Here is a 13,436-nt window from a genome sequence, read left to right as displayed (position 1 = left end):
AAAATTTTGGCATGAGGGTGAGTAAATAATGAGAGAATTTTCATTTGTGGGTGAACTATTCCTTTAATCTCAGTAACCACCCTGTTATTAGACCCTTTCACTCAGGGATTAAATTAATCATGACTGGCTGTGAATTGCGAATTTCTACAATGGCATCAACAACTGAACATTATTGTGTTTAATAATGCTGCATCCAAGCCGCAAGGTGTCAGTGTAAGTCCAAGATGACATTAAAAAAATTACTTAGTGCACCTTTAAGACTTATATGACTTACTGGATGGTTGTTGATGAGACAATGTGTAGTTAAAAATACACATTATGAGTTTTGTTGTAGACCTAATTAGTTGTGTAATTTAAAAAGTCCGTATTGACACACTCTCATAATTTGAAAAATCTCATAATTTAGTAACAAGAGGTCATTAAATCCAATAAGAACTGCATTTCTTATTTCCAAATATTTCTTCCTCCAAATTACTAAAAGAACTGTTGATGGAACCATTAAAGAACCAGAATCGTTAAGAGGAATTGGAATCAGAACCATAATCCTTAAATTCCTTACAATTTCCATACCTAGTAATTAAAAAATCTGTATATATTATAAAACAGATAGGTCCATCTCTAAAAATCTGATTGGATGAAACGTGTTCAAAGCCATTTTATTTTAGCCAATTTACACACACCTGTGACCACAAATCAGCTGAATTCTACATTATTGCACCATGTGAATGCTTTTCGATCATTGTGTTGCTTTGCAATCGTAAATTGCTCAGAGTGAGACTCATGAACTATGTTACTATGTGAAAGAATTGTTTATAACAACATCCCTTAACCATGGTACAATCACTAAAATGCACAGCCTCAAGCCGGGCTTATTGCTTTAATAGCCCAGTATTCTGCCTACCTGCTTTACACTATTTTCAAAATGGAATACTAGCATACTGCTTACTACATACTGTGCAGTATACACTGAATATTGCCTACTATTTCAAAAATAAAAAATAGTATGTGAAACAGTGTGCATTAGGCAAGGATTATAAACAATAGTGCTACATTGTTGTCACACCTCGTTATGTGCATGTTTAATTCAACAAATGGTGTCCAGTTATCATCTCGGAAAATAAAAACACTTATTATGCTTTTTTTATTTTTAACGAATCATATGTTTAAACAACTTAAAGGATAGTTCATCTAAAAAGTTCCAATGTGGTTCCAAACACTTTCTTTGTTTCTTTCTTTACTGCACATTAATGGTAAATGTAGTAGGTCATTTGGGTATTTCATGTATACAGAAAATGTGAACACTGTACAAACTATATACTGCAGAAATAGTAAGTGTAATATGGCAGTATGCTATTGTTCTGTTATTGTTTTTATTTTTTTTTATTTTTCCTCTACTTATTTTATTGTACAGCACATTGGTCAACACTCTGTTGTTTTTAATTGTGCTTTATAAATAAATTGCATTGCCTTGCCTTGCTATTCTGAACGTTGCCTCACTTTATCGCTTTGCTTCTTTGCTCTGCCCTCTTCCTCAGACACTAATGAGTGTGAGACTGGTGTATGTGTCAATGCCCACTCCTGCCGTAATCTTATTGGAGGATATTTGTGTGACTGCCTTCCCAGTTGGTCAGGGCCAAACTGTGACATCCGTGAGTATAAGATGTGGCTGTAGTATGACATATGGTATACTTTTCACAGAACCAGCAAAAAAAAAAAAAAATAAAAAAAAATAACAAACAAAACAAAAAAACAGTACGAGTTACCTTTCAATCAATCATGACAGTTTCAGTGCTGGTGGAAAATGATTTTAGAGCAAGCTCATCTCAAGTCTGATCTCATCATAGTCCACATACACAACATTCACCAGTAGTTCTCTATAGAATCATTATTGCATTCATATTGTATTGATGAAGTCTTATACTGTGGTGCAAAGTGAATTTAGTTCTTTGTTGGCTATTAATTTTCTTAAATATCATCTATTCAACAGCGAACAATAGCTGCCAGGGCTTGTGTCTGAATGGAGGACACTGTGAGGTAAGACACACATTTTGTACAGTCACTGTGAACTCTCATTCCATCTCAGTGATTTTCTTCAGCAAGCTTACTAGCACCTCAAAGATAGGAAGTAATTCTCAGATTTATCCATTGCTCCTTCAGTATATTTAATCTAAATACTTGCTTGACTTGCTTGGCATGTACAGGATTCTCAGTGTGTGTGTTTGCCGGGTTTCTCTGGTAAACTCTGCCAGACAGTACTGAACGCCTGTAACAGCAACCCTTGTCTAAATGGAGGGCAGTGCGTGGAGCCTCAGGGTGGCAGAGGAATGTTCTGTAGATGCCCTCTGGGATACACTGGCACCTATTGTGAGGCAAGTGCTTATTTGGTTAATAGTAATGGTGGTTGCAAAGCTTGCTTTATTTTCTTCTATATAGCTTTCTGCAATAAATTCAGCTGGATCCAGTTAATGTACAGAACTTTGTTTTGTAGATAATTTAAGTCTAGGGGCCATTTACACCGAACGCTTTTATGTAAACTTACTAGTTGTTTGATTGGTGTGCTGCATCTCGCATGGGAGTACCATATTTTTTTTTTTTTTCGACTTATGCATATCTTGTGGCTTTATCAATATTTAGACTTTTGTCTATACTGCATTGTGTCCATTCTCTGATGCTCAGTAAAGTTAATTGCAGTTCTTTTGTTTTAGACGGCACTGGATCTTTGCAATCCCAACCCTTGCCCGAAGGGGGTGCCATGTCGCAGTACGGAAGGAGGCTACATGTGTGCTTGTCCTGAGGGCTTCCATGGAAATGAGTGCATGAGCCTGAATGATCCGTGTCATGAACCCCACTGCCAAGGTTAGTGGCTTAAACGGTTAAATATGGTAGCTGTGTCATAAAAAAGGTTAATAGAATTTTATTAAAGGGATAGTTCACCCAAAAAATGAAAATTACCTTATCATTTACTCACCCTCATTCCATCCCAGATGTGTATGACTTTCTTTCTTCTTCTGAACACAAACAAAGATTTTTAGAAGAATATTTCAGGTCCATACAATGCAAGTGAATGGTGGACAGAACTTTGAAGGTGCAAAAAGCAGATAAAGGCAGCATAAAAGTAATCCATAAGATTCTAGTGGTTAAATCTGTCTTCAGAAGCCAAATGATAAGTGTGGGTGAGAATCAAATCAATATTTAAGTCCTTTTTTACTATAACTCAACACTTTCACATCCTTTTTTGTTTTGTTTTTGGTGATACACATTTTTTGTGCATTTCGCCACCTACTGGGCAGGTAGGAGAATTTATAGTAAAATGGACTTAAATATTGGTCTGTTTCTCACCCATATCATATCGCTTCTGAAGATATGGATTTAACCACTGGAATTTTATGGATTACTTTTATGCTGCCTTTATCTGCTTTTCGGACTTTCAAAGTTCTGGTCACCATTCACTCGCATTGTATAGACCTACAGATCTGAGATATTTTTTATAAAAATCTTTGTTTGTGTTCAGCAGAAGAAAGAAAGTCATACACATCTGGGATGGCACGAGAGTGAGTAAATGATGAGAGTTTAAATTTTTTTACTTTTCTATTAATTACACAGTTCTCTGGAACACTCGATTCTGATTGGTCACTCATGGAATTTTGTATTCAAATCAGTTCAAGTTCATGCAGTTCACATTAAAATGTATGTATTCTCACTTAAAAATAATTTTAGCTCAAAGTAAAATTTCATGTTCATTTATTCACATTTTTTGTAATCATACATAAGTAGTATAATGTACAGTCAGTCAGTCATTATCCCAAAATTAACCTCTTAAATTTGATACAAGACCTAATCACCCATCAGGGTTTATTTTGCAATAATGACCCACTGACTGTACATTATCCCATACATATACCTTGTTCACCAGCAGAAATGCGGTCTTAAACAGCTGAAATTATCTTGCTTTCTCTCCTTTGTCATTTAGGAGCAGTGTCAGACTTGGGTGTAGGTGGGTTCAGTGTTTATATGGTGTTGGTTGGAATATTTTCCCTGCTTGTCACAGGCGGCTGCTCTGTATGTGCGCTAATGCTCTCCCGTATGCACCACTGTCATCGTACCAAAGAGCAGCTGCGCACTTCAGCGCCTGAGGACAACGCCATTAATAACCAGCGGCAGTTCTGCACTCTCATCCGTAACTTGGACCACAGCGTCGCCCTACTGCCCCCTGCCCAGACAGTGCCCACCACAGTGCCCGCCGTTCCCGTGCCAGTGCTCTGCAGCGAAGAGATCGAGCTTACTCTTCCCCCCTCACCTGTGCCCTCCTCAGCTCTAAAGCCAGTCCACGGGCCCAAGTTGGACATTTGTAATCGAGAGCGAGAGAAACTGAACCGTTTCCACTATGTAGACAACCAGGAATTGGAGGTGTGACCACCCGATGGCCACTCTGAGTTCCTGGTTTTTGGAGGATAGTGCTCTAATGCAGTTAATGTGTCTTAAAGGTGCTGTAAGAGATGTAAATCATTCCAGAATGTCTGAATAAGACACACCCCCTTTTTCTAAAACCCACTCAAAATATACTGTTGTTAAAACCATTGTAGTCAAATGGAGCAGGAGAGCAGCACCGCGTCTTCTGTGTTGTAGCAAGCAGCAGTTGCAAATTTGCGTTCTCACACAACAAACTTGCAACTGCTTTTAAGCTGAATATGCCATTTGACTTGAATGATTCGCTCTAGCCACCATGCTCTCAGCTTCCTGCTTCCCATAAATGGGCTGCCCTGTGAACATGCAAAATGACTGAAGGAATAGTTCACCCAAAAATTTAAATTCTCTTATAATTTACTCACCCTATTGCCATCCCAGATGTGTAGGACTTTCTTTCTTCTGCTGAACAAAAACAATGATTTTTAGAAGAATATCTCAGCTCTGTAGTTCCATATAATTTAAGTCAACAGGGTCCAAAACCTTGAAGCTTAAAAAAGCACATTAACACAGCATAAAAGTAATCCATATGATCAGTATTTAAGTCCTTTTTTTACTATAAATCTCCACTTTCAAACAACCCTCCTAAGTGCTCTTCTTTCCTAAGAGTTCTTCTGTTTTTAGCAATTTGCATTCTTCGTGCTTATCACCACCTACTGGGCAGGAAGGAGAATTTACTGTAAAAAAGGACTTAAAAATTGATCTGTTTCTCACCCAGACCTATCATATTGCTTCTAAAGACATGGATCTTTAGTCATATGGATTACATTTATGCTGCCTGTATGTGCTTTTTTTGAGCTTCAAAGTTTTAGACCCTGTTGACTTAAATGGACCTACATAGCTGAGATAACTTTCTAAAAATCTTTGTGTTCAGCAGAAGAAAGAAAGTCATACCATTCTGGCATACGGGTGAGTAAAGGATGAGAGAATTTTTATTTTTGGCTGAACTATTCCTTTAATAGGCAGAAAGCACCTCAAAGTCTTCTGATTGGCTAAAAAGAATCTGACTGTCTGGCCTGCTGTCAGAGCTATAAGACTATTACAGAGACAGGTGTGATATTTCAGAACACCTAATTCAGTGATATCTGTCGAGTAATAGAGACATTTTCTGTATGCCATTCCATAAAAAGTCACTTACAGCACCTTTAATAATCCTCTGCTGTTGAACATTGACCTTTGAGCTTTATATTATAAAATATAAAGACCTGAGAAAGGAATGAGAAGACCACTTCATTACCGGCTGAAGGAACTGTACTGACAATTTACAAATGAGTTAAAAGTACAGCAAGTGTTTTAAGGCCAGTGATTCAGCATCCTTGAATCCTGCTTATTTAAGTGTATTTTATTGTATGTTTACACTTGTGCCCTTTATATTTGTACACATTTGTCTGATTGCCTGTTTGTGAGTGTGTACTGTAAGTGTGTATGTATGATTGTGTTTGTGGATGGTCCGCCATAAATTTCCACAAAGCCATGCATGTTATTATCACTTGGAACTCACTGACTTTTTGATACTTATAGGAACATGAAAACAGAGGATTTGTACTCGTAACTGAAGGAATTACAGCACAGACAGAACACGTGCCACTTGACATCCTTATCCTAATTAATGCCTGTCATGTTGGAGATGTACAAGATGTATGATTTTTATAACACTTGGATGTATATAGCGCTGTTGTACATAGTTTGTACATATCAATTTTGCCATTTTTTGTACACGGGCTCCTTGCGAAATGTCACTTTTTTAATTCCCTGTTTTCATGCTTTCCACTCAACTATTTGATGGAAGATTGGATTGGTTAAAGTACATTTATCAATCAATCCATAAGTGTTTCTGTGTGGCTATTGTATTGGTATCGTAGAATATTCTGTATATTCGGGTGTGTTCGGTCCGTAAGCTGTGTGAATTGAATAAAAAGGATATTTGATCACTGAGAGTCCTGCCCTTAATTTGTGTCAGTGGGTCAGCATTCACTTTATGTGTACCATTGCCATCACATATGTCAGATATTGTAGCATGTGTCTGCAGACACATAAATCTATCAACACAATGCTGATGATTTTGTGGGCGGTTTAATTTTTGTTGTCTTACAGTCTGTTACTACTGATGTAGATTGCTGGGAAGTCTGATTCATTTTAGAGAATTGATTTGTTCAGATGGTTTGCTTCAATGAATTGGTTCAAAAAACTAAAAAATTACCTCTAAAAGGGGCCCGGGGTAGCTCAGTGGTAAAATACGCTGGCTACCACCCCTGGAGTTCGCTAGCTCACTAGTTCAAATCCCAGGGCATGCTAAGTGACTCCAGCCAGATCTCCTAAGCAACCAAATTGGCCCAGTTGCTAGGGAGGGTAGAGTCACATGGGGTAACCTTCTCATGGTCACTATAATGTGGGGCAGGTGGTAAGTTGAGCGTGGTTGCTGCAGCGGATGGTGTGAAGCCTCCACACACACTATGTCTCCAGGGCAATGCACTCAACAAGTCATGTGATAAGATGCATGGGTTGATGGTCTCAGATGCAGAGGCAGCTGGGATTCATCCTCCACCACCTGGACTGAGGCAAATCACTATGTGACCACAAGGACTTAAAAGCACATTGGGAATTGGGCATTCCAAATTTAAAAAAAAAAATAAAAAATAAATATTACCTCTAAAGTCATTCCAGCATTTCCCATGTGGCATTTTATATTTCATTCGTTAGTTAAAGGCCATTCATACCAAAGGTACAGTACATTCATAGAGTAATGCCATGTTCCCTTCAGAGTACCCAATTTAAAGGCTCTGCCCTTCAAAGTGAGGAAGGCATAGGGATGATCACTTTTGATTTGCAATTCGCCGCAAGAATTGAATAGAGTCGGCACAAGGATGAAATATGTGAGGGGGCATTTGTAATTTATGTGGAGGCAACATTTCAGAATTGCCTTTTTCATGGACATACTGCTATTTCTTAGTGGGGTAGTTTTAGGTTTAATGTTTTTCAGATATTCCTATATGGTGCATAAGGGACTGTCTAAAAAATTCCAAAAACTATGCTAAAACGTCTGTGGTCAAAGTGTGTGGGGGTTGGGGGGCTTGGTCAATGCTGGAAGTGATGGGGAACGGCCCCCAGTAGCACCGATGCTGCAATTCACCCCGTGTTAAAAAGAGCTTCAACTTAATAAAACAAATTTTGAGACACCTGCGTTCCGTCCCATTCATTGTACCGTGTCTAGTTTTTTTAAATGCAATAACGTGTGCGGTCTAAATGGCCCCTTTGCTGTTTATCGACTATATTTTCATTATCTAGTTTGCACCAAATGTTTTTATTGTTTATTGTCGTTCAAATAAGAACATCATTAAAGGGATAGTTCACCCAAAAATTCTAATTTCTCACATTATTTACTCACTTTCATGCCATCCCAGATGTGTGACTTTCTTTTTCTGCTGAACACAAACAATGAGTTTTAGAAGAATATTTCAGCTCTGTAGGTCCTTTTAATGCAAGTGAATGGTGGCCAGAACTTTGAAGCTCCAAAAATCACATAAAGGCAGCATAAAATAATCCATACGACTCTAGTGGTTTAATGTACTGTGTCTCCTGAAGTGATGCAGTGACTTTGGGTGAGAAACCGATTAATAGTTCAATACTTTTTTAATATAAATCTCCACTTTAACTAGTGAAAGTGGAGATTTATAGTAAAAAAGGACTTAAATATTGATCTGTTTCTCACCCATACCTATTATATCACTTCTGAAGACAAAGACTCACAGAGCACTTATTTAGGAACGCCTGTACACCAACTTATTCATACAGTTATCTAATCAGCCAGTCATGTGGCAGCAGTGCAATGCATAAAATCATGCAGATATGGGTCAGGAGCTTCAGTTAATGTTCACATCAACCATCAGAATGGGGAAAAAATGTGATCTCAGTGATTTTGACTGTGGCATGATTGTTGGTGCCAGATGGGCTGGTTTGAGGATTTCTGTAACTGCTGATCTCCTGGGATTTTCACACACAACAGTCTCTAGAGTTTACTCAGAATGATGCCTAAAACAAAAAACATCCAGTGATGCAGCAGTTCTGCGGACTGAAACGCCTTGTTGATGAGAGAGATCAACAGAGAATGGCCAGACTGGTTTGAGCAGACAGAAAGGCTACGATAACTCAGATAACCACTGCATCCAGAATAGCATCTCAGAATGCAAAAAATGTCAAATCTTGATGGATAGATGGGCTACAACAGCAAAAGACCACATCAGGCATTTTATTAGGACCATAGTGTTCCTAATATAGTGCTCAGTGAGTGTACACTGATCAGCCACAACATTAAAACCACTGACAGGTGAAGTGAATAACATTTATCTCGTTACAATGACACCTGTCAAGGGGTGGGATATATTAGGCAGCTAGTGAACAGTCAGTTCTTGAATTTCATGTGTTGGAAGCAGGAAAAATGGGCAAGCGTAAGGATCTGAGCGACTTTGGCAAGGGCCAAATTGTGATGGCTAGACGACTGGGTAAGAGCAGCTCCAAAACGGCAGGACTTGTGGGGTGTTTCCGGTATGCAGTGGCTAGTGCCTACCAAAAGTGGTCAAAGGAAGGACAACCGGTAAACCGGCGACAGGGTCAAGGGTGCCCAAGGCTCATTGATGTGTGTGGGGAGCAAAGGCTAGCCCGTATGGTCTGATCCTACAGAGGAGCTACTGTAGTACAAATTGCTGAAAAACGTTATACTGGCCATGAAAGAAAGGTATCAGAGCACACAGTGCATCACAGCTTGCTGCGTGTTGGGCTGCGTAGCTGCAGACCAGTCAGAGTATCCATGCTGACTCCTGTCCACCACCGAAAGCACCTACAATGGGCACGTGAGCATCAGGGGCCAGTTGCATAAAACTTTTTTAAACTAGTCGTACTAGTTAGCCGTATAAAGTTTTGGTCTTAACTTTTTCAGTCAGTTGCATAAAAACTTAGATCGGTCTAATTTAAGACCAAAATGTAAGACAGCACACCCCTAGGCTAACTTTTGTTTACATTCTGTGTTGCCATGGAAAATAACTGTCAGCTGAGCCAGTGGGGGCTTCAGTTGAGACTTTGTAGAAGACGTTGACTTCTATGATGGTAACAAAATGTGTTTTTTTTTTTTTTTTTTTTTTATTTGGGTTCAAATCACTAAATTTGTTCATTAGAATCAATTTTGAAGCATTGTGTTCCTCTAATAAGCAAATATCAGCAAGTGAAATTATGTATTGATCATCCACAGTCGGCCATTTTTTTTATGCTGTTCATTGTCTTACATTTTCCACAATGCAATGCGAATTAGACTGTCTTACTACAGACAACTGCTTGTTTTATGCAACCGGCTTTCTAGGGTGTCTAATTGTTAGACGAAGTTAGTGACTATGTTTATGCAACTGGCCCCAGAACTGGACCATGGAGCAATGGAAGAAGGTGGCCTGGTCTGATTAATCACGTTTTCTTTTAGATCATGTTAACGGCTGGGTGCGTGTGCATCATTTACCTGGGGAAGAGATGGCAGCAGGATGCACTATGGGAAGAAGGCAGGCCGCCGGTGGCAGTGTGATGCTCTGGGCAATGTTCTGCTGGGAAAACTTGGGTCCTGGCATTCATGTGGATGTTACTTTGACATGTATCACCTACCTAAAGATTGTTGCAGACCACGTACACCCCTTCATGGCAATGGTTTTCCCTGATGGCAGTGTCCTCTTTCAGCAGGATAATGCACCCTGCCACACTGCAAACATTTTTCAGGAATGGTTTGAGGAACATGACAGAGTTCAAGGTGTTGACTTGCCTCCAAATACCCCAGATCTCAAACCGACTGAGCATCTATGGGATGTGCTGGACCAACAAGTCCGATCCATGGAGGCCCCACCTCGCAACTTATAGGACTTAAAAGATCTGTTGCTAACGTCTTGGTGCCAGATACCACAGGACACTTTCAGAGGTCTTGTGGAGTCCATGCCTCGACGGGTCAGAGCTGTTTTGGCGGCACGAGGGGGACATAAACGATATTAGGTAGGTGGTTTTAATGTTGAGGCTGATCGTGTATATTAAACCACTGGAGTTATATGGATTACTTATTATTATACTGCCTTTAGAAGAGCAATTTAATTTTTGGGTGAACTATCCCTTTAATAATGGTCTTCCTATTATTAACAATAAAGCTGTTCATAATATTAGTTATTAACACTATTGTTCCCTTCTCAACCCCCTTATAGCCGAGTGGTCCACAAATCGCGAATCAGTTTGACCAAATCATTATAAAGAATCAGTTCAAAAGAACGATTCGTTCTGGCATCAAACATCACTCCAATGTGGGTGAGTATGACAAGGATATAAACAGTGGCGGCCCATGCATTTTAAATCTAGGCCTATGGTGCGATTCATGCCATTAAGAAAACACAGTTTCACAATGAATAAGACACCGTATGCCTTTCATACATTATGTGGCAGTCAACTAATAATACCAATTGACATTTTAAAAACACTTCCACGTACGAAAGCCAGAACCAAGGAGGTCTAATATGAAGAAAGAGCTCTCTAATAATATTTGCGATTTAAATGTTGCATGCAATACATTTTGTTTTGTAAGGTTACATGGTTACTTTTCAAAACTTGATCCGACACTGAATGCTCCAGCAGCCTAATTTACACTTAAAAAACTCCTGATGTTTCTATGACAATGCAAAAAGCACTTACCAATTTGCTTGAAGTGAAAATCAGCCCTCCTTTCCTGTTTAATTAATCAATTGCACGATCATGCAGAACATCTCATGTTTTTAAATCCATAAGGACCTCTTTCTCAATGGTGATGAGGCAGTGATGAAAGCCATCTCGTCAGCAGGATCTCGCGTTCTTCGCTTTCAAATTACGTACATCACTTAAAGCATGATTGCGTCACTCAAGGCCAGCTAGAAGGCCTGGACTGGGACATATCCTAAAGACCACACCCACCAAGAACAAATAAATCAGTCTGATTGGCTGATGAATCTGACAGTCTGACTTTAGATGCCCATTCATTTGTGCTGTTGAGGATAGTGGAGCTCAGACTCACACAGTGCATCGGCTAAGGAGCATGCGATTTGTGAAACAGCCAACATGCTTATAAGCATGGAGGGATTATTTCTGATTGGATAAACTTTTTGTTTTTTTGCTATTCATTTGTAGATGAATTAGGAGTGGAAAGCGATTGAAAACACATAGGCAAAAAGGTGAATGAGAATGAAAGGATGAAAAAAATATTTATTTATTAGGCATGTTACACCAGCAGAAAAGGCTTTGCTGCCCCCGAGAAATCGGCACTAGATATAAAGTGTGTATTGGTGTTTAGTAGTATATTACTGTGTTAGGGAAAGTGAGTCAGAGGTCAACAAAGAGTGAGTGCCAAACTCGTGGGTATGACTAATGTGAACTTTGACCTCTTACAGACAGGGAATGGGCGGATATAACTCTTGCTTTCCTGTTCCCACCCGTCCATGAGGAAACGTAGGAAGTTCGATCCTCTTAAATCACTAAAATGAGCACATTACTCCCGGTGATGAAGCAGGGACTCTGTCCCACCACACCTGCTGTGTCTCAGGATACCCAGCCCTCCCCTCATTAACGACATTGTACTCAAGACCTGCAGGTCAGTATCTGAATTTAGTCTTTTCCTGGTAGAATGTTGGTACTATCCAAACCTCAGACCAGACCTGTGTCTTTTCTTACATTTAAGTCAATCATAGAGCATATTTTCTGGGTGAAGTCCCAAAGACTGTGTATGTTCATAAAGAAACAAACATGTGACAAGCGACATTTATAAAGGCCTGTAGTGAGTTGGAACAAACTCCAAAAATGAAAATTCTGTCATTTACTCACCCTCATTTTGTTCCAAAACCTGTATGATTTTCTTCCGTGGAACACAAACAGAGATGTTTGGCAGTATATTACTCGGCCACTATTCACTTTCATGGCCCTTTTTGTCTTCTTCCATACAATGAAATAGAATAGTGAATGGTGTAAGGCATGTGTTTAGCATACATTTAATGTACATTAAACCAAGCACTCTTCCACTAGAGCAGTTTTGCTGTAGTAACTCTGTTGTTACATGCTCAAAGTCAGCAAGGTGTATGATGTGTTGCATCCTCAACCCTGCAGCACTACAGTGACATTTAGTGGTTGTATGAGGTATTTAAACCTCCAAAGATTCTAAGAACATGGTTTCATCATAATGCCACAACCACAAGATAACTATTACCGTGTGTCTGCGAGGGCATGAAACTTTGATATTTCAATACATTCTGATGTCTCACTCGGCTGTAACTACATTTACTACATAATGACGAATGACATGGCATTACAAATGCCAGGAGATATATCTCATGTCAAAATATTTCTTTTTCAATTTTGTAATTCGAGAACTCTTCTCATTGTACAGTATACATGGCATGATCTACATAATGCAAGATGAAAGCCTTAAGCGTTTTCTTTTTTTCTTTTCTTAGTTTTTTTCTTGTTTTGTGTGGCACAGTGGCAAAAGATACATCTAAAGCAGTCTTTGAGAGTTACTGATGAGCAGTAAAGGGAGTGATTGTAACATTCTGACCTCCTGTATAAAATTCACTTTTATTATTTAGTCTTTCTCGTAACACACCTAAAGGAATATTCCGGGTTCAATACTGTAAGTTAAGATCAATCAACAGCATTTGTTGCATAATATGTTTTACCACAAAATATATTTTGACTTGCCCCTCCTTTAACCTTGTGCGAGGACGTTGTATTTTGGCTTCGTTATGCGCAACTCATAATTTAAATTCATAAAAACCTACTGAATACTTTTCACAAGACTCCAGAATGTCATTTACGGGTTAAACGTCTGCCGCAATGAGTCACGTGACACAAAAGCATGCCGTCGATTTCCATGAAGCGCTCTGATGGACGCAGTGCCAACAAAAGTGCCTCTGGTAAGACCTGTTTGGTTGTAAAGATTA

The 13,436-nt window shown here is 39.1% G+C and overlaps 1 protein-coding gene across 2 annotated transcripts in view; it reads left to right on the top strand.

The window, feature by feature from the left end:
• LOC127456491 (protein jagged-2-like) overlaps window positions 1–6,380 on the top strand; it is an 84,129-nt gene extending 77,749 nt beyond the window's left edge. For both annotated transcript variants that reach the window (XM_051725011.1, XM_051725010.1), the window contains exons 10-14: window positions 1,536–1,649; window positions 1,988–2,034; window positions 2,202–2,369; window positions 2,706–2,856; window positions 3,971–6,380. In XM_051725011.1, coding sequence (XP_051580971.1) covers window positions 1,536–1,649; window positions 1,988–2,034; window positions 2,202–2,369; window positions 2,706–2,856; window positions 3,971–4,413 — 923 coding nt within the window. In that variant the 3' untranslated portion in view covers window positions 4,414–6,380. The remainder of the gene's footprint in view (window positions 1–1,535; window positions 1,650–1,987; window positions 2,035–2,201; window positions 2,370–2,705; window positions 2,857–3,970) is intronic.
• The last annotated feature ends 7,056 nt before the right edge of the window (window positions 6,381–13,436 follow it).

This window comes from Myxocyprinus asiaticus, chromosome 18 (assembly GCF_019703515.2).
Source record: "Myxocyprinus asiaticus isolate MX2 ecotype Aquarium Trade chromosome 18, UBuf_Myxa_2, whole genome shotgun sequence".
Lineage (NCBI taxonomy): Eukaryota > Metazoa > Chordata > Actinopteri > Cypriniformes > Catostomidae > Myxocyprinus > Myxocyprinus asiaticus.
This window is presented reverse-complemented; position numbering and strand designations above follow the sequence as displayed.